The following is a 27,170-nucleotide window of genomic DNA, read 5'->3' as shown; positions in this document are numbered from 1 at the left end:
ACCAACCCACACCATCCCGATGTATGGATGCATTGGCCAATAGGCCAAGAGTCTAAGGGTGGTGATCACACGATCAATGTGCACACTAGGGCCTCAAGTCCTATAAATAGGACTTGGCTGCCCTAACTCTAAAGTGCCCTTAGTGCATTCACACTAAGTCACTTCATGACCATTGTGACCAATGCTACTAGCGCCCATCCAAATATCCAAGGACATAACACATCCCCCTTATGAATGATTGTTGTTTTAGCAATATCATCAAGGATAAAGTGAGGAAAACGAGAATGTACCTACTCTCAAGTAGCCTCCGCCTCCTAGCAGTTTTTCCACTTGACCAAATACTTGGGATAAATGGTCCGACGAGATCATTTAGTCCTAACATCAAGATGAAATCCGCGTTCAAGAGGAACATAACGAGTCGTATCCTCAAGCCACAAGTCTTTCTCAATCAAAACAATCAGTTCACTTTCTCACAATCATTCTTTTAAAAGGCTCATGCAGAACACAAGTTGAACTCGAATTTCCAAAGGTAAATCCAACTCATACGATATGCTACTTATCTTCTTGGTAATCTAAAAAGGACCAAAATATCTCAAAGACAACTTATAGCACTTGCTCATAGTCATTGCATCAAAGTCCTTTGGAACTTTAAGATAAAACCATATGCCCTCCTAGAGCTCTCAAGAAGTATGCTGTTGGTTAGCATATAACATGGCATGAGCCCGTGTTGTTTTAATGATTTCCTAGCAATCATCAACATCTTTACAAATCATGCAAAAATTCAACTACTACGGACTGCATTTTCACCCCCTTGATCTCAATGATAATCGGTGGTTTCAGCTCGTAAGCAACGGGCTATAACCAATAGCTGAAGGCTTAGCACTGTTATAAGCAAACTCAATCTGAGAAAGATAACACTCCCAATTAGGTTGCCTATAGGAGACATATACATACAGTATATCCTCCATGGTTTGATTTGTCCTTTTGGTTTGTCCATTAGTTTCAAGATGTTCTAAGGATAACATGAACAATTGAGTTTTTAGTTTTTGAAAAACTGTTTGCCAAGAATGGCCAGTGAACTTAGGATCTCGTTCACTGACTATTTCATCAAGTAACCATAAATTCTATAAAGATGTTCGATAAAGAGACCAACCAACTCATGGCTTTTTACGGTCATCTTTGTAGGAATCCTAATATGCGGTCAATAAAAGTAGCAAGTTGCCTTAGACCAAGACCAAAGTCCAATGTATGTCACAATATCCAATGCTCGGCTCATTGTGACACTCGTATAAAAATTTCTTGCAAATATCCTAATCATCAAGCATACACACTTTGCCTTGTTTAAAAAGTAATCCATTGCGAATTGAATACTTTTTTCCACCATCCTTCTCTCAATAGCCACCTTTGAGGCGTCCAGACGGCCAAAGCTTCCCGGGCTACTAGATACCTCTTGAACTAGTTACCAAATCTGACCAAAGTGAAGATCGTTTTAGCAACACCCTTTGAGAGAAAGATAGAAATCAATCGAGATTTTGGAAAACAATAAGACATTACCTTCATAAATTCGACTGAGAGTATCGACAACTATATCAGTTGCGTCCTTCCTATAGTGGATTTCAAAGTCAAACTCTTACATAAGCTTCGCCTATCTTGCCTTGTAACCAAAGAGATCAGGCTGATCACAAAGGTATTTTAATGAATGGTGGTTCATCCAAACAATAAACTAGGTATCATACAAATAATAATGTCATACTTTAAGTGCATGGATGCCCGTCAATAATTCCTTCACTTGGATGGTATAGCATATTTGGATGTCTCAAAGCGTAGTTACATTATAGTATTCTTGAAAATTTTACAAGCTCTTTAAAAATGATTATCACCCTTTCACTACATCAATAATTTCTTTGCTCCAAGTTTGTAAGAATTACAAACTATGTATTTGAACTCTTGATCCTGAATTCTTCAACTCTTGTACTTGTAAGACGTGTAATATTACCCCTATCCTAGATGAGTACCAGTTCCATGGCACTCCGCACTAGGGGAAGATACAACATACTAGGAATGATAGTAGATGGGCTGAGCTTATGGCTCTCAAATGTGATAGATCAACCATCTTAATCAAGGACAGCACCTAAAGCATAATCACTCGCATCTGTATGAGCCTGAAAATTTTATTGGATCGATAATCTGTAACATCAATGGAAGTAAGCCATTTTAATCTTTGGAAACATTGATCGAGCTCACTAATCCAAATAATCGCCAAACTAACATGTTTCTTTTTGCTTTAGATACTCTTAAGCAAACATGGTTAAGGGTTCAACAATATGAGCATAGTCTTTTATGAACTTTCAAAAAACCCAATAAAACCTAAAAAAGATTTTACTTACCTTATACTCTCCAGAATAGGCTAGTCAAACACTACTTGAACCTTTTCAAGTTCAATCTAAATGCCATCAATTGAAATGATATCCCCAAGATATAACACCTCTGTGCAAAAAAAAAAATTTGCACTTGGATAGTTTTGCAAACAATTTCTCTCATCTTAAAAGTCGTAAGACAACATGCAAATGTTTTGTATTCTCCTTCAATAACTTACTATAAATAAGAATGTTGTTGAGAAAAACAACTATCCACTTTTCGAGTACGGACGAAGTAATCCATCATCTACCGAAAAGTAACAGGAGCATTGCTCAATCCAAAAAGTAGGATCAAAAATTGATAATGTTTATACCACATTTAAAATGTAATTTTCGGGACATCCTTCGAAGTTAGTCATATCTGATAATAACCGGATCTCAAATCCATTTTGTTGAAATATCACGCACCACAAAGTTGATCTATAAGGTCATCCATCCTAGGTGATGGATACTTATTTTTTATGATCACCTTATTGAGACCTTTGTAATCGACACAGAAATGCATCATTCCATCCTTCTTGTTAGCAATAAGAACATAGGCGCACCCGTGGGGATTTACTCGACTCAATTAAACCCTTAGCTAGTATTCTTAAAGTTGCGTAGCTATCTCATCTTCCTCTTCCAAGCTAAACCTATAAGATTTCTGAGAGAGAGAAGATGGCTATCAAGCAACATTATGGTCTAAGGATCCATGAGACGGTGGAAGTCAACCAAGTAGCTTGATCGCAACATGCTTAGCAAAATCATTGTTTGGCAAACACTAGCAAACCACACTAAACTCGAAGAAAACACAATTAGAGCTCCAAATGTCCCCATCAAACTCTAACTAGGGCTCACAACCAAGAGATGACAGACTGACAAAATAAGATAGGCTCACACCAATGTCACTAGCTTGGGGCGTAGCTCCACCCACCAAGTATATGCCTTTCCCAATAACATGATTTGTATATGTCTGATGTGCTAAGAGTCATCGAATAGATACAAATCAAAATATGCCATCCATTTGGACGGCCATGAATTGATATTTGTCTCATCACATTCGTTTTTCCTTTGAAGGGATCCTATTAGAACTAAAGAGGCAACATCCTCATGGCTAGAGCACAAACAAAAAATGGGGAGTGTGCACCTCAATCAACTACCATTGCATTTCCTTGACACGAACTTGGAGATCGCCACAAGCGATGAATCTCCATCAAATTTGAAGGAAGAAGAAGCTTCGCGATGCTGCCCATACATGTGTTCAGATTCGAGAGAAGCCGGACTTGGTCATTCTCCATGTGTTGAGGTTTAGTAGAAACAAGTGTATCAGAAGGAGACACCCTATGAGAAGTCATGGTATTGAAATGAAAAAGAAAGTTTTGGAGAGATAAAGAGAGAATGATTTGGAGATCAAGGAATGCAAAAGAGGAGAGCAAATCATAACAAAGACAGTCTACAAAATTGACAAACACTACATTTAATGCAAAACTAGATTTTTTTTTATTTTATTTTTTTGGGAGAGGGGGGGGGCAACTTAAGGTGCTATCTTTGTCTTAAAACAAAAATTTCAAACTGAAACCAAATGCAAAATTATTACGACAAGAAGATCGTGATTAGGGAAAACTTACATATCTCTCCCAACAATTGGAAAGTAGAAGCCCATCCCACCACACAGTCCCACAGTCGCCATGAGGAAAGCCACGTGTATCACCACATTGAGGCCCCTGTCTATTCCAGAACTATTTGGGTGACTTCACTTTTGTCTCCCCACCTCCCCATTCAAACTACAATTGCTCAAACCACAACTGGCGCCAACTCCCCTGCTTGATTCAATGCCACCATCAACAAACTACAGCCATGGATCTCTCTCTCTCTCTCTCTCTCTCTCTCTCTCTCTCTCTCTCTCTCTCTCTCTCTCGTGAAGATAATTAAATTAAGTAGTAAATATTTTATATCAGACCATAAAGTCAGCTTAGAAAAAAGCGGAAAAAAACAGTCACGAAGGAAAATCTACACTGACCCTAACACAGAAATATCACGCTGAAAGCACAACTGGTGTGGAGCAAACAGTGTCCAACCAAGGAGTAGCAATATCAAGAAGAACCAAGTCAACAGACACCATAGAGGTGATTTGCCACAACACTAAACCCCAGATTCGGGCCACCTGACCATGAATCCCAGATACTGAATCAAAAATGAAGGCATTCCGAGTACACCAAATATGCCACAAGGCTGTCCATCTGAGGAAATGGAAAAGGCAGGAATAATCTGAACTCAAAGAGGTCATGGAGGTCATCTTCCCCAAAATCCACGAACAAGCTAAAATCCAGTGACAAGTCAACGAGGACCGGACACGGAAAACAAAACTCCAAATCTATTTTGCAACATGGCAAGAGACAAAAAGATGAAGCACTATCTCATCACATGTAGTACAGAAGATGCATCGCCTAGCAGAGATCTTACGAGCACGCAGCACATTCCCAGTAGGAAGAGCCCCAATAAGTAGCCTCCACATAAGCACTTTTCCCTGATACGGAACCTTAGATTTCCAAAGCTGGATGAATATGTCCTGCCACTTGTTTTTGCTCTTCCGAATGCACCATACTTTATTTGCCTTGTCCATGACCAATCTCTTGGCCTCTGCCATCTGATGATATGTCTGATTGGCCAACCTTTTCTCGAAATCATCAAGAATCACAAACATCCAATCACGCCAGGGAGACAAAAACTATAATGTAGGCAAAGGATAGTAGCTCGTAACTTTGTCCTATATGACCGACCAAATAATATGATACCCTCTAGGCACCCGAAAGTGCTGGCAAATGCGCCGAAATGAATAAAGACGGGCTTGTCTTGGAACGATACCATGCTGGACTGACTACAACCCCAACCGAGTCATGCGATTAAACTTCTCTCTCTGCAAATCTTTGTCAAGCCAATCCAACAACTTGGAAGAGGCTAGTACTTCGCCTGGGAGAGAATTCTCCTCCTTGCGAGAATCCAAGGGGCGCCAAACCGAAAAACGTTACATCGCCTGCCAAGATGCAATTATATGAAAAAGGAGAAAAGACTAAGAGACCTTAATAGATCTTGTGGAGTTCAGCACGTGCCACCAAGAAGAATAAATAACCGTGTTGCCATGAGAAATGCCAGTCTTTTCTATAAAGCATTTTGCTATATCTGTCCAGGGATGAGACTGTAGACAACGAGCCTGCAAAAAAGCTAACCTCAAAGCACCTATATGAAAATTAACATCCAATAGAGCTACTCCCCCTATCCTTTTAGGAGTAGTCACGTGCTGCCATGAAATCCACACCTAACCCAGGCGATTACCTTTCTTCTTCCATAACATGAATCTAATAGGTTGGACCAATTCCAATAGGGATTTCTTAGTCCAAGGAAGCAAAGGCAAGAAAAAGGAAATCATCATAGGCGGATACAGGAGATTATTGCTCGGGCTAGAGCTAGACCCTCCAAACCCACATGAGATTGTACCATCTTGGAGCTCATTGTTACTAGATAGAGCTCTATGTTTTACACATAGCCATAGTTAGTTTCCTTTCTTATTCTACTTGTGCTACATATTTTGCCCAAACAATTGTACCATCATACACATGATTATAACTCATGGTCTCATAGGTCATTTTGGCCTTTTGTAGATGTTAATATATCATTTCATTTCATTCATTCTCTCTCTCTCTCTCTCTCTCTCTCTCTCTCTCTCTCTCTCTCTCTCTCTCTCTCTCTCTCTCTCTCTCGTATGCAATAGAGACACTCTCTTCGAAGCTGTTGCCTATAGCAAAGGGCACATTGAAGATGATGTGGTTGCAATCCATGATGGCTGGACAACACATGGAAGCAAGCTGCACGCTAGAGTGTGTGGGCTCGTGTAAACTACAAAACAAGGATGGGCTGAATGGTGGGCAGCCCGTCTATTTATGAATGCAAAAAGAATCCTTCTAAATTAGGGTTTTGATTATAGGACACAAAAACTCTCTAGGACCGCATCTTCTTAAATGAAAATTTTGGTAACTTACATGTTTTGGGGCTACTTTAAAGAGTTTGTAATGGATTTTTGGCTCAATAGTCTATAGGTTACAGAAGGTCCTTTATGACCTAAAGCAAGCTCCTACGGCTTGGTACTAGGCGATTGATGGGTTCTCTCTACAGGGTAACTTCTATCGTTCTGATCATGACCCCAACCTTTATTACAAGATTCAGGGCAACATGTGTGCTTTGGTGATCATATACGTGGATGACTTGTGTTACACTTATCGTGTTCCTCCAAGTTCTGGTGTGAATGCTACCTTACCCATGGGAACTTTTTACTTCTAGCTGGAGAAGGGTTTTTTTCCCATATGAACACATGTCAATGAATGAGGTACATAGTACCTTAGGGATTATACTTCCATATCATTCTCACATAGTGGATGTGACCTTCTAACACTCCAACATGGATGCACGGAGCTAGTGGCTTCTCACCCGAGGTTGTGTTTCGGATTCTCCAATTCACTCTGTCTACTAGTCTTTACTGCAGGTTCCCTTTCTGGTGAAAATCTTGGATCTTAGGGATCCTCTACATCTTCATCTTCTTCTTGCATTCGTCCCTTGATCAGCATGAAGCCACCTTCCAAGATCGCGTAGAGGCATATCCTTATGGTTCTCGGAACCACACAAAGTCCGACATTCCTCCTATGCATTGCATGTTTTCATCATCTTTGTACTAGGGTGCTTGGGCAAGTGAACAATTTTCCCACGAGGGACACTCTCCAAGTGGTACCTGCTGCATGAGCATTCTTCAACATGTAGCATTGCATCTCCACCTTACTATTCTCTTGTTCCCCTTTTTGGACCTGAGAGGGGGTGTTGAGAAACCCTTCACCCGCAGGTTGCGTTTTTTGCGTTTTTGCGTTTTGCGTTTAGGGTCTGCAGACCCAAAAAGGAGCGCCATCCTAGACTGACTGTGCCTATTTGTAGGCCACTCTTCAATTCATTTCTTACGGCTAATTTATTCAGTCTGTCACCTCTTCTCTCCAGCCTCTCCACTACCCTCACACCCCTTCAAGAGGACATTGCGGTTCGTGGTTCATGGTTGTCTTCATCATCTTCCTTGTGCTACGGCACCCTTGTTCCCTTGTATCACATTCACTCCATAATTCAGAACTTTATCATTCCATTCATCAGAGTTTCTTCTCTCTTCTCTTCTCTTTTCCGTGTTTGCCAAGTTCACTCCGTGTTCCTCCCCACAAACCCTACTGTCTCGCTAGTACGTCATCTTTTGACATGGTCTACTTTCATCTTTTGACAGTCATGTGTCTATAGTAGATGAAAGTAGAAGGGCTTTCTTGGATAAATTCGGTGACTGTTTCTCAGATTCTTTACCAGGAGAGTTACCCCCTAAGAGGCTTGAAGATCATACCATAGATCTTATCCAAGGACTAGTCCGCACAAGAGGCCACCCACCATACAAGGTCAGTGCAACGCAGCAGAAAGAGATTATGATACAAGTTAATGAGCTTCTAGAGAAGGGACTAATTTAGCCCAATAGTTTCCCGTTTTTTTCACCTATGTTGCTAGTTCAAAAAAAGGACGGCTCTTGGCGAATGTGTATTGACTACAGAGCCTTGAATAAGAACACGATCAAAAATAGATTTCCGATTCCAAGGATAGATGACATTCTTGATCGATTACAAAGAGCAAGAATGTTTAGCATGATACATTTGAAAAGTGGGTACCATCATATCAGAATCAGGCCAAAGGATATCCATAAGACTGCTTTTAGAACGGCATTTGGTCTCTATGAATTTTTAGTCATGCCATTTGGATTGACCAATGCTCCTCCTACATTTAACAAGATGATGGATAGAATTTTCTGCCCTTATCGAAGTTTCGTTGGCACATTCTTTGATGATATGATTATCTTTTCAAAGAATGAAAAGAAGCATAGAAAACACTTAGTTACAGTCTTTAATGAGCTTAAGCATAACAGATTGCTCATTAATGGCAAAAAGAGTGAATTCTTTTTGGAAGAGATTCACTTCCTTGGGCATATAATTTCTAAAGATGGTGTGAAGATGGATCCTACAAAGATAGAAGCAATTGTCTCTTGGCCAGACTTGAAAACAGTTCATGATGTCTGTGGTTTCCTTGGCCTATGCTCTTACTACGGAAGATTTGTAAGACACTTTGCAAGGATTTCTTCTCTTTTACATGCACTTGAAAAGAAGGATGTCAAATGGCAATGGACTGACAAAGAGAAATCAGCATTTAGATGTTTGAAGGGGAAAAGGACTACAGATCCAGTACTTATTTTGCCAGATCTGTCTAAGCCATTCGTAGTGCAGTGTGATGCATGTGGAAAAAGCATTGGTGTTGTATTAATGCAGAATAGCTGAGTTGTGGCATACGAGAGTAGAGTACTTTCTGTCATTGAAAGGACTTACCAAATTTATGAGAAAGAGTTATTAGCTGTGATCCATGCACTTTCTAGTTGGAAGCACTATTCGTTTGGTGCTGATTTTGTAGTGCAAACAGATCATCAAACACTTAGATACTTTCTCACACAGGCTAAATTGTCAAAGAAACACATGTGTTGGGCAAATTTCCTATCTATGTTTCATTTTCAAATAGTGCATGTGGAAGGCAAGAAGAATGTAGTTGCAGATGCTTTATCTCGCAAACCACAGGTGTTAGCTATTTCAATTTCTTATCACTATGAATCGGATGATATGAAAGAGCAATATGCTGATGATGAAGATTTCTCTGAAATCTATGAACAGTTGATCAATGGCTAACATCATGATCATTATGTGTTCAAAGAATGCTTTATCATGATGCATGGAAGACTGTGTTACAAAACAGATAAGGCCAAAAGTTTTATTAGAATGTCATGCTCCACCGTATGCAGGACATCGTGGTATTGATGCTACGGCACCCTTGTTCCCTTGTATGCAGGTCAAATTTGATAGACAGAAGGCACCAGGGTTATTGCAACCACTGCCTATTCCAAAAAGGCCATGGGAAAGTATTGCCATGGATTTCATTTTTTATCTTCCAAGAACTTCTTCAAGGAATAATGGAATCTGGACTATCATTTGCAAATTCAGCAAACAAGCACATTTCATTCCTGTAAGGAAAAAGGTTAAGTCAGAACACATGGTAAAGATATTTATGCATAATATCTTCAAGTACCATGAAATGCCACAGTCAATTGTCATTGATAGGGACCCAAGAATGACTAGCTTGTTTTGGAAAGCATTGTTTGAAAACATGAGCACTACGCTGAAATTTTCATCTTCTTTCCATCCACAAACTGATGGACAGTCTAAAAAAGCAAATTCGACTATTTTAGATCTACTGAAGTGTTATGTTTCAAATCATAAGACTTCTTGGGAACACTACTTGCCATTGGTTGAGTATGCATACAATAATACAATGCACTCACCTACATGCAAAGTACCTTTTGAGATTGTGAGAGGTGGAAAGAATTTGCCTCCCATTTTGCAGACAAAAGATTAAATTTTTTAAGCAGATCGTTATGTAAAAGATTGGAAAGAAGCATATAAAAAGGTCGAGTATGCCTTAGAAAAGTCACAAGCTAAATAGAAAAGAGCTGCTGCTAGTCATCGTCAAGAACTCTTTTTCAAAAAGGATGATTAGGTCTTATTGCATTTTAAAAAGGCACGTTCGAGAAAACACAAGGGCAAGGAACGTTTGTTTCTAAAGTTGAGTATGCGTTACTATGGCCCTTTTCAAGTCTCAGAGAAGATCAATGACATGGCATATAGGCTGAAATTACCAAAGAATCAGAAAATTCATAATGCATTCCATGTGAGCCTATTGAGGCCTTTTATTGGTAAAGTGCCAAAAGATATGGTTTAAGAGGAATAGCCTAAAGTAGAGGAATTAGATGAGATTCTAGTTCCTGAGCAGATCCTGGCACATAAGGATAGGAAAGTGAAAGGTAGAGTTATAATAAGATTTTTGGTGAAGTTCAAAAACTATTCACCAATGGATGCCAAATGGATGGAAGAGGCTGAATTAGCAAATTCGCCTCAATTATTGCAACTTTACCGAGACGCTTTCTTATTGGAATCTACAATGACTTAGAATGCTTTTTGAAGCAATGTACATTCTCTATTATACAGTTGAATACTATATCTCATTGAATAATGCACAATGTATGGTTTACACTTAGCATTAACATGTGTATCATTGAATGAAATCTCAATGCTTTGAAGTTGTATTTATTACACTTTAGTTGAATGATTATACATGTTGTAACACTAATAGTTCGGGGATACATGCTATCGCCCTGTGTTACATCTGAAAACATGTATATTAGAAAGGCTCCTAGTAATCATAGTTGGATACAGGATGTGATTCTCCACCTATATGGGACTTGAACTTGCAATGACACAAATGGTAGAGGGAAAAACTCCTACCATCGCCTCGTGCTATCTGTTAGCAAGTGATGCATGCGATGGCACTAATAACATGGAGAATCTTGTTATCGTCCTATGTCATCCGTTAGCATGTGTGGCATGCAATCAAGGTCGCTTGCTTCTTTCAAGAGGAGGGTATGTCACTAGGTAATGATACTATTTGCAATTGCTTTCCTTATTTACTTATATAAATATTTTTTTCTTTTCTTTTCTTTAGTTGTTGTTGCTTTTTACCCCTAGAGTTCTCTTGGATTAAGCCTAGATCTTTGCATGGCCAAAAGAGGCAGTCATTGGGACAAATTGGACTAATGGTTTGTCTGAGCCTTAGGACCGGTTCCATATTGAATGGGCACTGAAGAATAGAATACCAGCAGTTTGGGACTGTGTACTTAGCCACTGGAGATGGTGCAAGACAATAAGCCTGACCAAGACAAAAGATGCATATGTGAGAATGCTCACGGAATAAAAGTCACCGTAACTGAGCCACATTACACTTTTTGATGTGGTTGTAATAATAAAAGTTGCTCAAAACAACTTGAGGAATGCAGGGGTCACCATCCCTAAAATTTAGGGAGTTACTATTTTTGGACCCCAGAATCTGTTTACGTTATTATCTTCATTTTTGCATGAGGATTAATTCTCTGGTCTGTGCAGAGATCAAATTTTGCATTGATCATGGAGAATTTTAGACCGGGAGGTTTAAACGGAAAAATTGTTGCATGTATGCCATGTGGCACAAGTTCCCAAAAGAGAGAGAGAGAGAGAGAGAGCATTTTGAAAAAACATAATAGGCATAAGAGGCAGATCTGAGAATGAAGTTTTGAGGAGCTGAGAGCAAATTGTTGCAAGTTCAACAGCTATGGAGAGTACTTCTTCGTCTCTGACTCATGTACGGAGGTAGAGCTCGCTCCCTCTGGTCAACTCTCTCTATTCTTAGAGGAAATACTTTGCATGATGGGTTGACTCCATCAAAGATGCAGTTCTGTGTTTTCTTTGCACTTCTACTAACACAAGAGCCTCACTGTCCAGGTTCAGGAGCAACTGTTGGCTTCTCCAATGCAGAAACTAAAGAAAGTGATGACCACGCCACATAGGAATAGGGTTTTCCAGCTCTAATTTAGTGCTGTTTGTGGGACTGTTTTACTATTGGAATGATGCTAGGGTAAAAAGGATGCTATTCTAGATAGGCTGGACAGTAAGAACAGTAAATACAGAGTTCTGCAGACTGCAATTCTGCACATGAATCATTGAGTTATGGTCACAAAAAATGCTTTCCTAAAAGGGATGTTGTTCTGGTCATGTTGTATTGTCCTTATGCAGCTAATTTACTCCGAAAAGATAAAAACCAACTGTTCACAGGTTATGTATTTTGGAACATTTCATTTTTGTAACTTTCCATCTTTTAATTGATAAAGAAATACCGAGGGGCGCCGATCTTCGGGGCCAATCTGGTGTTGAGCGAGGGAGTGAGGTTTCTATTTGTATGTGTGTGTGAAAAGACCAAGTGTTAATTAAAGAAACTACCACTTTATGTGAGTCATAAACCAGTTTCACCATACATATCTACTTACCAACTTAGAGTGACTATAACACTCAATAGTGTTTCCAAGCAATACTGTCAACGCACAATACCTTGAATTGATGCAAGCCAACTACATCCGAGATCCCCTACATAACCAAGATGTCGATCACGAGGGGAGTGGAGATGCAACCTCCCCCTTGAGCATCAAGCAATACTTTGGACCTTATATACACTGCTGGACCTGAAAGCATCCAAAATCGATTCTAATTGAAACACATGAAGGTAAAGTGCATCACTAAGGATGATCTACCAAGTCACCCTCCTCCATCCAATTGCATTCTTTCATAGGTGAGACAATGCTGAAACTTCACAAAGCACATGGAAACCCCTTGGGATCCTACACTTTTTCCTTGGTCTTGAGATTTATCAACTAACACGAGGCATATTTACTTTCCAGCATATGTATATCTCCAAGCTTCTTTCTGAGTTTAATATGGCCGAATGTAAGCCCAATTCAAGCCCCATCGACCCCGATTCCAAGATGGTGACTATTAGAGATTCCCTTCCACATGCTACTTGATACAGATGTCCTATAAGATCTTTGATTTTACTTGTCCATACTAGGATGGACACTTCTCTTGTGGTGGCATTACTAACTTGTTTTATGAAGACTACTACTTAGGCTCACTCAAGAGTCGCCTTGCATGTGTTGCGCTATTTACAAGGGATTCAATCTTACAGGATCATGTATGAAGAGGGGGTCACTCTTGCTAGATGGAGTAACTCAGCTTGGGCAAATGATGTTGAGTATAGACGCTCCACTACAGGTTTTGCTTTGTTCCTTGGATCACGAGCTATCTCATGGAGCAATAAGAAGCAGCCTACCATGGCATCATCTTCTATGGAGGTAGAATGCCAAGCGCTCAAAAGTGGCTCTACCAGTTGTTGGCAAAGATTGGTTGCCCACAAACAAGGTGCACTACACTTGGGTGGATAACCGAAGGATCTTAGCTCTAGCAAAGAACCCTATGTTTCATGCTCACACGAAGCACATAGAGATTCAATACCATTTTGTACAGAGCGGATCATGGATTCCAAGTTAGTGATGGCCTACTATCCCATGAAGGGCAATGCAACAGACCACTTTACAAAGGTATTGTCTCAAGCTTTTATGCTTCATCACATGACCTCTTTGGGTCTTTAGACACTCCAAAATCTATGGAGTGTTAGCCTAGATTTTATCACTCTGTCATCTCCAAAATGTGATCTTCGTTGAGTCTAATAGAGACAGAGGAGCTCTGTCTATTCAATGGCTAGGCAGCCTGATTTTTGCACTAGATAGTGGGCAGCATCCATTGGAGTTTATGCTAGCTTTTTCATTTTGCCAAGCAACTGGTCAGCCAGTATTAAATGTAGCCAGCTGCTACATGTTCTTCATCCACTGATCAGGTTGGCCAAATCTGGCATTTTTTGGCTATTTACAACCAGCCCCCCACTTGACAAATTCATTCATCTTTCTTCTGTAGGTTCAACACACTCCATCTCCACCAATCTGAGCCTCCTATCCAGCCATCATTATCAGCCTGATCCAATGCCCTCACTGATGCCTCAGGCTACATGCAAGGGCTGATTAGTCCACATAGTATTCAGCCATCCATTCAAATTTAATGCAAATTATCACTTCATTCTCTTCTTTCTAGCTATCTCTCTCTTCTCCCCATGGTCATGTTTCTCTTTCATTGCACACTCTCATAGTTTCCATATGGCATACACAAACAGGTACAGAAGTATGATTGGAGTATGGTTAAGCTCGAAGGGCTGAGCCATACATGGCCCTAATTTTATCCCTACAAGCCTAAAAAGATTATACATTTTTTAAAATCTTCAAAACTTGTAACTTCAAACTAGCCTTTTTTTTGTTTTGTTTGTTTTTTTGGGGGGGGGGGGGGGGGGGGGGGGGGGGGTTGCGGGGGGTTGGGTTTGGAGATTAGGATATATATGATATCCCTAGAATTTCCCACTCTTGTTTTTAACATACCCCACATCTATTTCCCGCATAACTCAAGAGTAGTGGGCTGATATATAACAACATCCCAATGCTGTCCAGAAACAAAAGAAGGATGTCTTGGACTAATCAAGAGAACTGTTCTTGATCAAGTAGAGGCAAAACAAGAGAATACACGCTAGACAAGAGCAAGGCTGTTCACAAACAAGAAGACGGTTGTTCTTGAATAATAGAAGTATATAGGATTGTCCATAAACACTTAGGGCTGTCCATAAACAATTAGGTTGGTCATAGCCTTGGATCTATTCTACATTAAGCCTTCAAAGCTGAAACATATGCTTATTCATGTAAGATGCATACTTTTCATTAAATCGCAAGAATATTATAGACATACTTTCAATGTATTTGTCTACAACTATGATTCTAAACCCTCTTCTCTTCCCTTCTTCGTATCATGAAATCTATCTCTTCCTAAGCTAAACTTTAACAATCTAAGACCTGGTATCTTTTTGCTTGTACACTTCCAGTCTCTTGACATCTTTTTGGTCAACCTGACATCAAAAAACTAGATTGAGAGTTGAACATCATAGGAGACACTTATTCTAATGCAACATTTGTATAACGAAAAGATCCAAGGTGAATTATAAGAGATATGAAATGTATGAATAAGAGGAAGCAATGGCAAATGGGCTCCAGTTAGTTGTACATGAGATGAAGTGATTTAAGAGTGAGATGATCTAAATACTTGAGAGTTTATGCAAAGAAATTGGAATTTATTGGAATTCCTACAAAACATACGAGTCAGTATTTTATACAAGATGTAGTCCCAAAGATCAAGTTAGTGTAAAAGACATGTTGGCAGGGATCAACCTCGGGTGATTTTAAAAAGCACTCAAGGATGAATATTTTATGGACGGGTGATAAAAAGAACTTTCTAGAAATGGGTTGCTAAGCCCAATAAGGGGTTAGCAACGTGACAAAATTGTTATAGCAATTTGTGCGTAGATATGTGCAATCGTCAAAAACAAAGTAGCTGACTCTCGAAATGGCAAAATTTGTATTGTTTCTTCAAGCAACGGATTGTTCACTACAATCAAGTCTTCATGAGCTTTTGGAAGATGAAAGTACAAAGCAAGGGCTAAAATTGATTGGAAAGATGTAGAAGTAGTTACTATGCTTGCTAAAAGACAAAGATGAAGAGACAAGATGGTTATTGCCAAAATCGTTCCAATTCTAAATAAGACAAAGCAAGTGAGTAAACAATCGGTTGTTACACATCTCCAAATAAGAATGACATGATAGAGAAATTAGGAAAATGAATACACGATTTGCACTTGCAAGATGCACAATTAGCAGAAAAAGAACGATCTTCAGGATGAAGGCCTAAAAATCGAGAAGGGTTTGTTTATAAATGTATTTGGTGTGACAGCATGAAATGTGTCTGAAAAGATTGTGATACTGACAAAGATGCATTGAGCAAGGATCTTATGTTCTTTAAAGACGGTAAGATCCATTTGTGAGAAACAAGGTTGCCACTTGGTACCAATTTTAGGAATGGAAGATATGTCTATAAGACATGTTTTTGTTGTTGTTGAGAAGCTACAACTTATAGTTTACAAGTTGAATATATCTGAAGTAAAGATTCTAAAAGTGAAGCCATGACTAGCAAGAAGAATGAACTTTTGTCTTATGTTCAATGGACTCTTTTAGTGTATGCCTACATTGCTAAAAGTCAAAACCATGAAGTTGTTTTTGAAGAGAAGCATAAATAGGATGATCTGAATAAAGGACCTCAAAAATGGTAGCCAAAGAAAGTGAGAAACATGAATTTGAACAATGTATGCTTCATGAAAGTCCTCCACCTGAGATGTCCATGGAAGATACCTCAAAGTGGAAGAAACAAGACTAAAGCAAAGCCAAAGCCAAAAATCTAGAATATAAGTTGCAATCTAACACTGATTTGGCCACAAATTTGAAGTAATCTTGGGAGTTTTGAACAGCAAGGTGGAATTCAGTTTGGGAGATATTCTTGGGATTAGTAAACGAGAGTTTCATGAAGAAATCATAGATATTATCAAGAGGAAGCGTCAAATTTTGGGGGAACCATTTCATGCTATTTGCAAGGAGAAAAGGATATGTTTGCACAAGGAATACACGGTATAAAGGAAACACAAATGCAAGGGATGCAAAAGAAGATGGATGTTGCAAGTGCAGTAAATTCCACCCAAACTTCTTGAGGGGTAAGACAAGTCCAATCCAATGAAGAAGTATTTGGAGTTATACCTAAAAGTCACTATTCAAGAAATCATTGTGCAAGAGCTACTACAAAGACTTTAATCAAAGTGGGTGATCTTGAAGAGCCATGTGACCATGGGTCAAAAATAAATATTATGACAAGGAGCCTTTATCAAAAAGGAAGATGACCAGTTAACATGGATCATGGTTGGAGAATGCAAGCTACAAATAATGCATCAAACTCATCTGATTTGCAGGAATTCAAAAATTTTCAAATTTCCTTGCATGAACTCGAACAAGCCTAAGTATTTATGGACAATCCTATATGTTTCTATTGTTCAAGAACATCCATGTTCTTATCTATGAAACAACCTGCTCTAGTTCAGCCCGTATTTTCTTGTTTTACCTTGCCCTTGATCAAGAATAGCCCTCTTGATCAGCCCAATACATCCTTCTTTTGTCTCAAGATAGCAATAGAATACTAAGTACTCTTGTTCCAAATCATCCCACTACTCTTGATTAAGAACAGCCTTGCATGTGCACAACTCAATAATGCCAAAGCTAAGCATTTAAAATACATATCCCCATGACATGAACACTAGGATTACAGTGTGGACTTCTCCTCACTCTCACATACCTATTACGGCTCCTTTTTGGGCCTAAAAGGAGATATTGAGAAACCCATTCATTAACTACACTAATTCATTTAGGTTTCACTATAACAATCCCAAAAAGCGTTGGGTGGCCACATTCTAGGGCCCCATCCTAGACTGCCTATGCCTATAAATAGGGCACCAACTCCCCTCATTTGACACGCTATCATTCATTCGTCCATCATTCTTGTCTTCTCTCCTCAACCTCTCTGCTGCTGTCCACACCCCTAACAACAAGGAAATTAGAGTTTGTGGATCTTCTTCCTTGCTACCGGACACCTTGTCTTCGCCCCATTGAGTTGTGTCTTGAGGCAAATCAGCTCACCCAACTGTCTGCTCTCACCAAGCTAGCTGGCAACCATCATTTCCTTGTTAGCAATTGCCCCGCTGCCAAGCGACCAAATTTTGGGATGTTTCCATCTACTTTTTGTTGCTCATGTTATAAGATCCGAGATACATGCTCAACCTTCTTATATACTTAAAAGATATATGGTGAATATTATGCTAGCGCAGAGAGAGAATAGATGAGAGAAAAGAAAGATGTTGAGAGAAAGAGAGAGAGATAGAGAGATTGACAACACACTAGGGATTGGAAGATGGGCCAGCCCCCCCCCCCCCTCCCTGGTGGAGTTATATTATTGACAAGGAGCAAGCTCCTTCGTTACACATAAGCCAGTTCTTAACTTGTAGATTCTTCATGTTTCTTTGTACGGTATACAACCGGCTAACACTTGCATAACTTGGAAGTTGACACCTTTTGATCCTTCTTGAGTCTCCCCTTCTCTCCTAAGGGGTCTCCTCTTGGAGCTTGATTTCAGCAGGGCTTCCGCAGCACTTGCACAACTCGAGGGTTGTGCGAGCTTGAACTTACATAGATCCTTGCACAGTATATAACCAGCGAGCACTTGCACAACTCAGAAGTTGGCTCCTTTGATCTTCCTGATTTCTCTTCTCTCCTACACAATATGTGTAGGGCTCTCCTCTTGGTGCTTGATTTCAGCACAGCTTCCACAGCACTTTGTGAGACTCAAACCACCTTCTCTCCTCCTCTTGCATGCACGCAAAGTGATGCTTCCTTCACCTCCTCCACACCCAAGGAGAGCCTCCCTTTTATAGGCTCTAAGAGCTTCTCTTCTTGGAGAGAGACTTGAGTACCAAGATTAGAAAGGTTGATCTTCATGCAAGATGTGGCTGTTCCAGGACCTACTTTGCAGAACTAATTTTAGAATCTCTCTCTGTGAGTTGCTTGGATGAAAAAAACGTCCAACACAAAAGTTGTAGATCTTACCGTTCTGATAACCCTCATGGGCCATTTTTAGAGATTGGCTTTCTATCGCGAGATATTTTAAAAATGAATTCGCCATGTCTATTTTAAGAAAATCAACTCTTTAAACTCTATTCTTAACTTATGGTCCATGCAACCACCTTGAGCCATAGATAAGGAGAGTTCATTAGATTGCCTTGGCCTCAACCTTAAGATTGACTTCCACACAAAAGCTTGTGTCATCTTAGACCTTAGAAAGAGAAAATCACTTCTCTCCTTACTTCTAGAGGATCACATCTCTCATCTTTCTTAGTGAGAGAATTACCCCTCTCATCTTTCTTAGTGAAAGAATTACTTCTCTCATTAATTCATTAAGAGAGAAAAGGCCTTAAACCTTAACTTGTAAGGGAGAGAATGACCCCAAATGAATGCAATGCTCATTACACACAAGTAAACATTCCTAGGTGTCCTCGAATGCACACATAAATACATATACACAATGCTAAGAATTCAATCCATCTTCATTTATGTATAACTCCTTGGTTCTTATGTACACTCTTACACTTGGCAAACACTTCATTTCCCCTTCATAACTTGTACTACTTCTACCAGATATCCCTATCACAGTGCTTTGATCACCCCATTAAGTGATGCACTAGGAATACTAGTCTCTAAATGGTCTCATGGCAATGCTAGATCATTATCAACACTTAAAGAAAAGTGAGTCATTACTTTATTGACATAAATTTACTTAATAAAGAATGCGTAATAAGCAATCAATTTAGTGACATCCCTCTGGCTTCTAAACAGTTGACCTCGACTATAGAGGGGATACATAGTCCTTAAGAAGATCTGGAAAGTCTTGTAGTTCTCTCTCAGTCATAAACTGAGCATCCAATGGGGAATAATTCTTAAACTTAACCAGATACTTCTATAATACATTACTTGATCTTAAAGTATTATCCTGATGGTATAAAATTCTTTCACGCACAAGGAACTCTTTTGTTTCTTCTATGTCAAGTAAATCTTCCTTGATTGGTTCCATTTGGAGGTTCTCCAATATAGGAACGTAGCAAACTTATATGGAAAGCATTACGAATGTTCCAATGACTTGGTAGATCCAAACAATAATTCGCAGCATTTATCTTATCTCTGATCTTAAAAGGGCTATAATAGCGATTAGAAAGCTTAACCACTTTACCCTTTTGACCTTTCTCCTTCTTCAAGCAAGCCTTCTCAAACTTAAGAAGAACATACTATCCCAACTTGAGATCCAACTTACGTTGATACTTATCAGCTTTGCGTTTATGCTTCTCTTGCGTCCTTTCGATAGCAACTTTTACTTGAGTGAAAGCTGTATCAATGTCTCTAACAAACTCATCTACTGCAAAGATCTTATCCTTCGTAAGAAGAATGGGTGGTAAATGAGACTTACCATAGATGATCTCAAAGGGTGCCTTACTAGTACTAGAGTGCATCGTGTTATTGTATGCAAACTCTACTAAAGGTAAATACTTTTCCCATTCTCTTTGATTATCAGAGACATAGGATTTCAAAAGATCCAGAACAACAGAATTAGCACTCACTCTACCCATCCATTTGAGAATGATAAGAGGATGAAAACTTTAACCAAATCCCGAGATTTTCAGGGGAACTTGCCAAAAGAGGCTGGTCATGCGGGGATCTCGATCACTTATAATGAACTTAGGCATGCCATGATGCTTGAAAATATGAGCAATGAATAGCTTACCCATATGATCGGCTTTGATTGTCTTTCGCACAGGTATAAAGTGTGCTTACTAAATCCCGAGATTCTCAGGGGAACTTGCCAAAAGAGGCTGGTCATGCGGGGATCTCGATCACTTATAATGAACTTAGGCATGCCATGATGCTTGAAAATATGAGCAATGAATAGCTTACCCATATGATCGGCTTTGATTGTCTTTCGCACAGGTATAAAGTGTGCTTACTAAATCTATCAACGATAGTCCAGATTGCATCGTTGTCTGCTTGTGTGCGAGGAAGCTCCATGATAAAGTCCATGGCTATACTTTCCCAAGGCTCATTGGGAATAGGTAATAGCTTCAGTAGACCAAGTGGTTTATGCATGTCATACTTTACTTTTTGGGATATCTTGCACTCGCAAACATATCTTTCAATGTCAGCTCTAAGAGTGGGCCAAAAAAAATATCTTTCCAATGCTTAAGTAGTGGGTAGAATACCCCTATGTCCAGCATATGGAGATGCATGTGCTTCATCCATTACCTTGTGTCGCAATGGTAATGCTACACAAATTGCTTGATGATGATACAAATAACCATCTCGAATCGAGTAAGGTCTAATCAACTAACCTGAGTTAAGCTAATCCCATATGGTTGAGAAGTCGGAATCAATTGCATACATTTTGGGTAAATCCATGAACTCGTTTTGGTAAACAGTTGTGATTGCATTCACTCGAGGTCGCCGTGATAGAGCTTCTGCTACCACATCCTTAGTTCCAAATGTGTGAAGAATTTGAAAGTGAAACATAGATAAGAAATTTATCCAATGCATCTATTTCTCTGAGAGCTTCTTCTGAGTAAGGAAGTATCTTAAACTTTGGTGATCTGTTTTAATAACAAAATCTGCACCAAGTAAATAGTGTTTCTATACTTAAAGAGCATGTACCACCGCCATAAGCTCCTTCTCATATACTAGAGCATGTAGCTCATGATCCTTGAGATGTCGGCTCTCAAATGCTACTGCATGATGCTATTGGTTAAGCACAGCTTCAATGCAATCCCCAGAAACATCGTAGTGAACTTTAAAAGGTTTTTGAAGATCCGAAACTATGAGAACCGGTTCTTGAGTCATAAGAAACTTAATTCTTTCAAAGGCTTGTAGTTACCTTGATCCCCAGCGAAACGGCATTCGCTTCTTAGTAAGATCATGTTTGTAGAGGAGATGCAACATATGCAAAATCTCACATGAACCTCCTGTACTATGAACATAGGCCCAAGAAACTTCTAACTTCATGTGCAGAAGTAGATGTAGGCCATTCAACAATGGCTCGAATCTTCTCAAGATCCATTCTCACCAAATTGTGAGAAACAATATGGCCCAAATAATGAATTTCAGAAAAAAAAATTCACTCTTCTTAGCATTGACCTGTAGTCTATGCTTGCGAAGCTCTTGAAAAACAATAGATAGATGTTTTCTATGCTCTTCTTCAAACCGTGAAAATATTAGAATGTCATTAAAGAAGACACCTGTGAACTTTGAGTAAGGTCTGAAAATTCTCTCCATCATTCAATTGAATGTGGCGAGTACATTAGTCAAACCAAATGGCATGACTAAGAACTCATATAGTCCAAACGTTGTACGAAAAGCTATCTTATGAACATCTTTAGGTGCTATCTATATTTGGTGATAGCCGCTCTTGAGATCAATGCGACTAAAGATACTAGCCCCTTGCAACTTATCCAAGATATCATCTATCCTTGGGATAGAAAAACGATTCTTGATCGTGATATTGTTCAAAGATCTGTAGTCTATGCACATACAGAAAGAACGAACAAGTAAGATAAAAGAGCACTATGGAGAAGAGCTAGGTTGAACTAACCCTTTTTCCAACAGTTCGCTTACTTGTTTTAGGATCTCCTCTTGTTGACTTGCACTTACTTGGTAAGGCAGTTGGTTAGGTGGTGAACTGCTTAAAATAAGATTAATTGTGTGATCTTCCGGGCACTTAGGAGGTAACTCTCCTGGGAGTGAATCACCAAAACAATCTTCATATTGTTTAACAAAACCATGTCTGGCTTGATCAATTAAAGAGAGAGGTTCTTTTAAAGTCTGAGACTTAGAAGCATTAGTTCGTATTGTGTATTCATTAGAGGCATCAAGTGCCCTTGAATCATTAGCTTCTTTTGACTCTCTTACAAAAATCATGTACGCAGAAATAGCTTTCTTCATTTCTTTAGAAATGCTAACATGACTAACCATTGGCATGGGCCAATCTCCAGCATCAGCAATGTATACTATGTTCTGACCCTTGAATTGAAATGCAAGGGTTTTCTTAACAAAATCAGGAAGACGTCTAATCTTGTAATGCCAAGGCATACCTAAGATAACATCACAGTTACCAATGGGTGCAAGTAGAAAAGATTCTTGGTCACGGTAATCCCCAATTTTAAGATTCAACTTCCCCTGGATAGAAGTAGAATTGGTTGTAAGTCCTTCAAATGCCAAACCTGATCCAATTGGTGTTCCCAATAGATCCAATGGAATTTGTAGCCTTTTAGCAGTATCTGCTGACATAAAATTATTTGTGGACCCTAGATCAAAGAGTATTCAAAACTCGTTGATTGTTGAGTGTCCCCCAACCCTTTAAGAGTCATCTCTTCTTCTCATTTGAATGAGTGTTAGCTTGCACATCCAGAATAGAATTTGAGGATGGCGGAGGAGGATCTTTAATCACATTTGCTTCCTTTCCTTTATGAGGACAATCAAGATTCATATGCCCTAACTCACCAGAAAGAAAGCACCTTCCTTCCTCTTTGTACTTTTGTATCTCAAAGGATGAGAGATACTTGTGCTTCTTCTTGTTACCCTCTGGCTTTGAATATTGGTCCTAGGTAGAGGTAGGTCTTCTTCGATTAGTCCTATCTCTTGGTTTATCATAGAGCTGCTCTTGTCTAGCTCTATAAGAACTCATCTCTAACTTTCGAGATGTACCAAGTGTATGCAAACTTTCAGCTATGATGACAGACTCCATCATGCGAGATAAGGTTTCATGTAGATACGCCTTCATGGTTCTGTGTAAATGAGGAAGTAGACCAGCTTCAACTTCCTTTTCTTCTCTTCATCGCTGATCTCCATGAAAGGAGTAACCTTGAGAAGAGTAGACCACAACTTGTCCACATAACTAGTGATCTTCTCATGCTCTTTCTAGCCTAGCCAATCCCACTCCTTCTTGACATCATTCTCAAAATCAGGAGGCAAGAACTAAGCATAAAACTTCTTCTTGAACTTTTCCCAAGTTGTAGGTTTACTTCCCTCCAAAATGAGAGTCAACCCCCAATTGCTAGCGGTGTCTTTCAAGTGTATACCTACATGCCTAAGCTTAGACTTTTCTAAGAAATTACTATCAGAAAAAGCAACTTCAAATTATCTAACAAAGGCTAACGCCTTAGCAAGATCTCTCTTACCAGAGTAAGAGTCAAACTTTATGTCCTTATCCCCAGACTTGAAAGTCTTAGTCTTCTTAAGCTTGCTCCTCTTATGGTCCCTCTTTGTCCGTTTGTGGATTGCATAAGACTTAGAACCAAGAGAGTAGAAACTAGAAGATGATGAGGAGGAGGAGGAATTTGAGTAATCAGGGGAGTAGCTCATTGCTGAGGGAGATGACTTCCTCCTTATCCGTCTCACTTGAGGTGAGGTCTTTTTACTCTTCTTGACCCGAAAATCCTTCCTTCTAGGAAGCTTCTCAGCAATTGGATGCTTTGCACCTTCACCATCAATTGGTGCAATGGTGTTTCCTCCACTATCACCATCTTTTGGAGGATCCCGTCCTTCATAAGTAGCTTCTTCCCTTGCCCCTAAGCTATCAATCAATTGACATACTTCAAGAATCTCCAACAAGCTACAATACTCTGTCAATTGAGCCTGTAATTGCTCACTTGTAGGCACTTCATCAATTGCCATCTTTACCTTCTTCTTGCAAGGATCACCTTTACTTTGAGAAAAGCAAAGAAACCTGCTCTGATACCACAGTTATAAGATCCGAGATACACGCTCGACCTTCTTATATACTTAAAAGATATATAGTGAATATTATGTGGCGCAGAGAGAGAACAGATGAGAGAAAAAAAAGAGATGCAGAGAAAGAGAGAGAGAGAGAGAAATTGACAACACAACACACTAGGGACTCGAAGATGGGCCAATCCCCCCCCTTGTGGAGTTATATTATTGACAAGGAGCAAGCTCCTCCATTACACACAAACCAATTCTTAACTTGTAGATCTTTATTGCCCTGAATTGCCCCAATTATCCCAATTTCCCTTGAAATTAGACAATATAAATGGATGATTACCTTGGAATTGAGGATAGGATAAAATTTGATTGTGATTTGTAAGAGTTGATAATGCATCAAATTTGAATTTTGCATGGACTCCTGATTGGCTCGTGGGTTGTCTTGATACTTTGAATCTTCAACCACAGAGAGAGAGAGAGAGAGAGAGAGAGAGAGAGAGAGAGAGAGTAGTGTGTGCACATTGGTCAATGGAGATGGGTGAACACGTGGTAGAAGTGTGACACAAGCAAAAAGAAAAAACTGAAAAAAATGTCATTTTTTTATCAACACGCTTGGAACGGCCATTTCAAACAGGGAGCGGTAGGGAAAGGCAGGGAACGGTCATTTCAAACAGGGAGCGGTAGGGAAAGGCAGGGAACGGTCTTGGGAACGTTCCCTAGCCGTTTCACCTCCTTGGAGGGTTTAGAACGCGTTAGGCCATTCCTACAGGCCCAAACAACCATTCCTTGTTTCTATGTAGGATGGTTAAGCGATTTCGTGATTCAAAGTGCTGGTTCATGCTTGCCGATACCTATATAAATTTCTATTTAACTACTGTGATTAAGATTTGAGAATCTCTTTTCAACTTTTTTGGGTTCTCTCATCTTCTGTTGAGTTGTGAATTAGGACTATGAGTCTTACAATATTTTATGCTTCTTGTACATGCTTTACATGGACCCATCCAAGGATACACTCATGAGAACCTGTCAGTTGGGCAGCCACTGTTTGTCATTGTTTCCCACCCACCAGTCTTTCAGATTCCCAATGGCCTCACCACAATCCACAACCATACATTGTGGCACATCCAAGGGCTGCCTCGTATCCATGTTCTTCATCACTGGTTTTGGTTCTTCATCACCTTCAGCTGCTCTTCAGAATTCTGTCTTCTATTCACATGCTCTGCTTCCTCTGATGTTCCAACACTGTATCATCACCAACGAGAGAGTGCTGAAATTTGTGCAAAAAAACATGTTTTCAGCACAGCTAACTGCATTGCACATCTGCACACTACCTCAGCCACGTCCTCCACAACCACACCTGACCTCGTGTTATTGCTGTGACCCTCCCTCAGTATCACACCCCTGCTTTTCAGGTGGGAACAGCCCACTGCAATCGTGTAATTGCCTGCCAATGCTGCATTTTGGATTGGCACACCCCTCCACAACTGCATATCCACTCCCTGGTGGTATCTATTGATACTAGCAACAATTTTCCTACTGTTTCAGTGTTGCTGTAGCTGCATTTAACCCCCGATCAGACTGTGTTTGCTATGCTTTCCACCTAATAGAGAACCTCTGGCAGTTTGGTGCCTATCAACTCCTATATGTTGGTGCTAGTTTTGGGTTTTCCACTCAGAAAATTTCAGCACTGCTACATTGTGGTGGACATCCACCTGCAGAGAAAGCAGATGCCTGCTTTTTGCATGGCCAGCCATCTATAGCAGCCCTGCTTTTTGCATTTTGGTGGACAGCCACCTCTAGCATTCTGGAGTCCCTGTGTGTTTGTAGCTTTTGAGAAGGTACTGTTTGTTGGATTTCAGGACAGTCTTTCCCCTTTCGATTCATGCTGAGGGAAGGTCTTATTTTACTAGAAACCTCCATAAAGACCCCCACAATGCCCCTATTATCTTAGCCTAACATAGTCACTTAAATGTGGCAACTCACTCACATACTCATTGACTCATGCCACAAAATCTCAAGACATTGACAATCATCTGCCACTATGTAGAGTCTAGAGATCCTTGTCATCTCCGAACATGACAAGTAACAACAGCAAAGGTTCAATCTCAAGAGTCTCCTAAACTCAGACCTCCACAATGAATCTTCTGGCCATATATTTGTTTTCGCCCTCTTTGGCTATCAAGAACTTTGTTGTCATCCTCTTTGGCCCCCTTCATTGTTACCCTCTTTAGCAAATTCTAGCTGACCCACAACTGAAGAATTGAGGATGGAATGCTCTGGCTGGCTGCACCTACAAGTCTCAAACTGTCTTTGAACAAAACATGCAGCTCATTATGACTCTCTTGGCTGGCACAACTTGGATAGCCTCAAACTTCCACAATTCAATGTAGCCACTGTGGTCCTCTAACTACCACAAGCTATGAATTCTCAAGGTTGCAAGTGAACAATATTGTCTATGATAGAGAGTTACATCTTTACAGAAAAAGTAACCGTTAGGATTACGATGAAAATAAGTTTTTCATGTACAACTATTAAATCTGAGGTCTAAAGTTGCTTGCTCATTTTACTTTCTAAGCAAAACACCAAATAATGATCGACTAAGGGAAGAGTTGAGTTACCTCTGGATGGGATGTTGCCAATGGTATCCTAGAATCCCTAACTTCAATAACAACATCCATTATCTTTATTTGCTCCTTCAGCTGCCTTTCAGCTTTGGCAATGTGACCAGGATACCACTGATTGGCACATGCCCATCAAGAATGTGCATGCATTGCACACATCCACACATGCACAGCAACACCAATTTTAAAAAAGACATGATGTCAGCTATGCAAGGGTATTAATGTACTACAAATTACTCATACAGTAAATCCACACCAAAGTCCATTCCACACTTCCTTAAAAGATCAGCCCATCAACAA

General features: G+C 39.7%; 1 protein-coding gene across 2 annotated transcripts in view; it reads right to left on the bottom strand.

The window, feature by feature from the left end:
* Positions 1 to 27,170, bottom strand: part of EMB3129 (GTP-binding family protein) — a 66,791-nt gene that overhangs the window by 38,460 nt on the left and 1,161 nt on the right. For both annotated transcript variants that reach the window (XM_087693178.1, XM_087693177.1), the window contains exon 3: positions 26,868 to 26,984. In XM_087693178.1, the coding sequence (XP_087549304.1) occupies positions 26,868 to 26,984 (117 nt within the window). The remainder of the gene's footprint in view (positions 1 to 26,867; positions 26,985 to 27,170) is intronic.

The sequence above is a fragment of the Lygodium microphyllum genome, chromosome 14 (assembly GCF_053477565.2).
Source record: "Lygodium microphyllum isolate KBCC chromosome 14, Lygodium_microphyllum_v1.1.10, whole genome shotgun sequence".
Classification (NCBI taxonomy): Eukaryota; Viridiplantae; Streptophyta; class Polypodiopsida; order Schizaeales; family Lygodiaceae; genus Lygodium; species Lygodium microphyllum.
The sequence above is the reverse complement of the archived record's forward strand: the minus strand, read 5'-3'. Positions and strand labels throughout refer to the sequence as shown.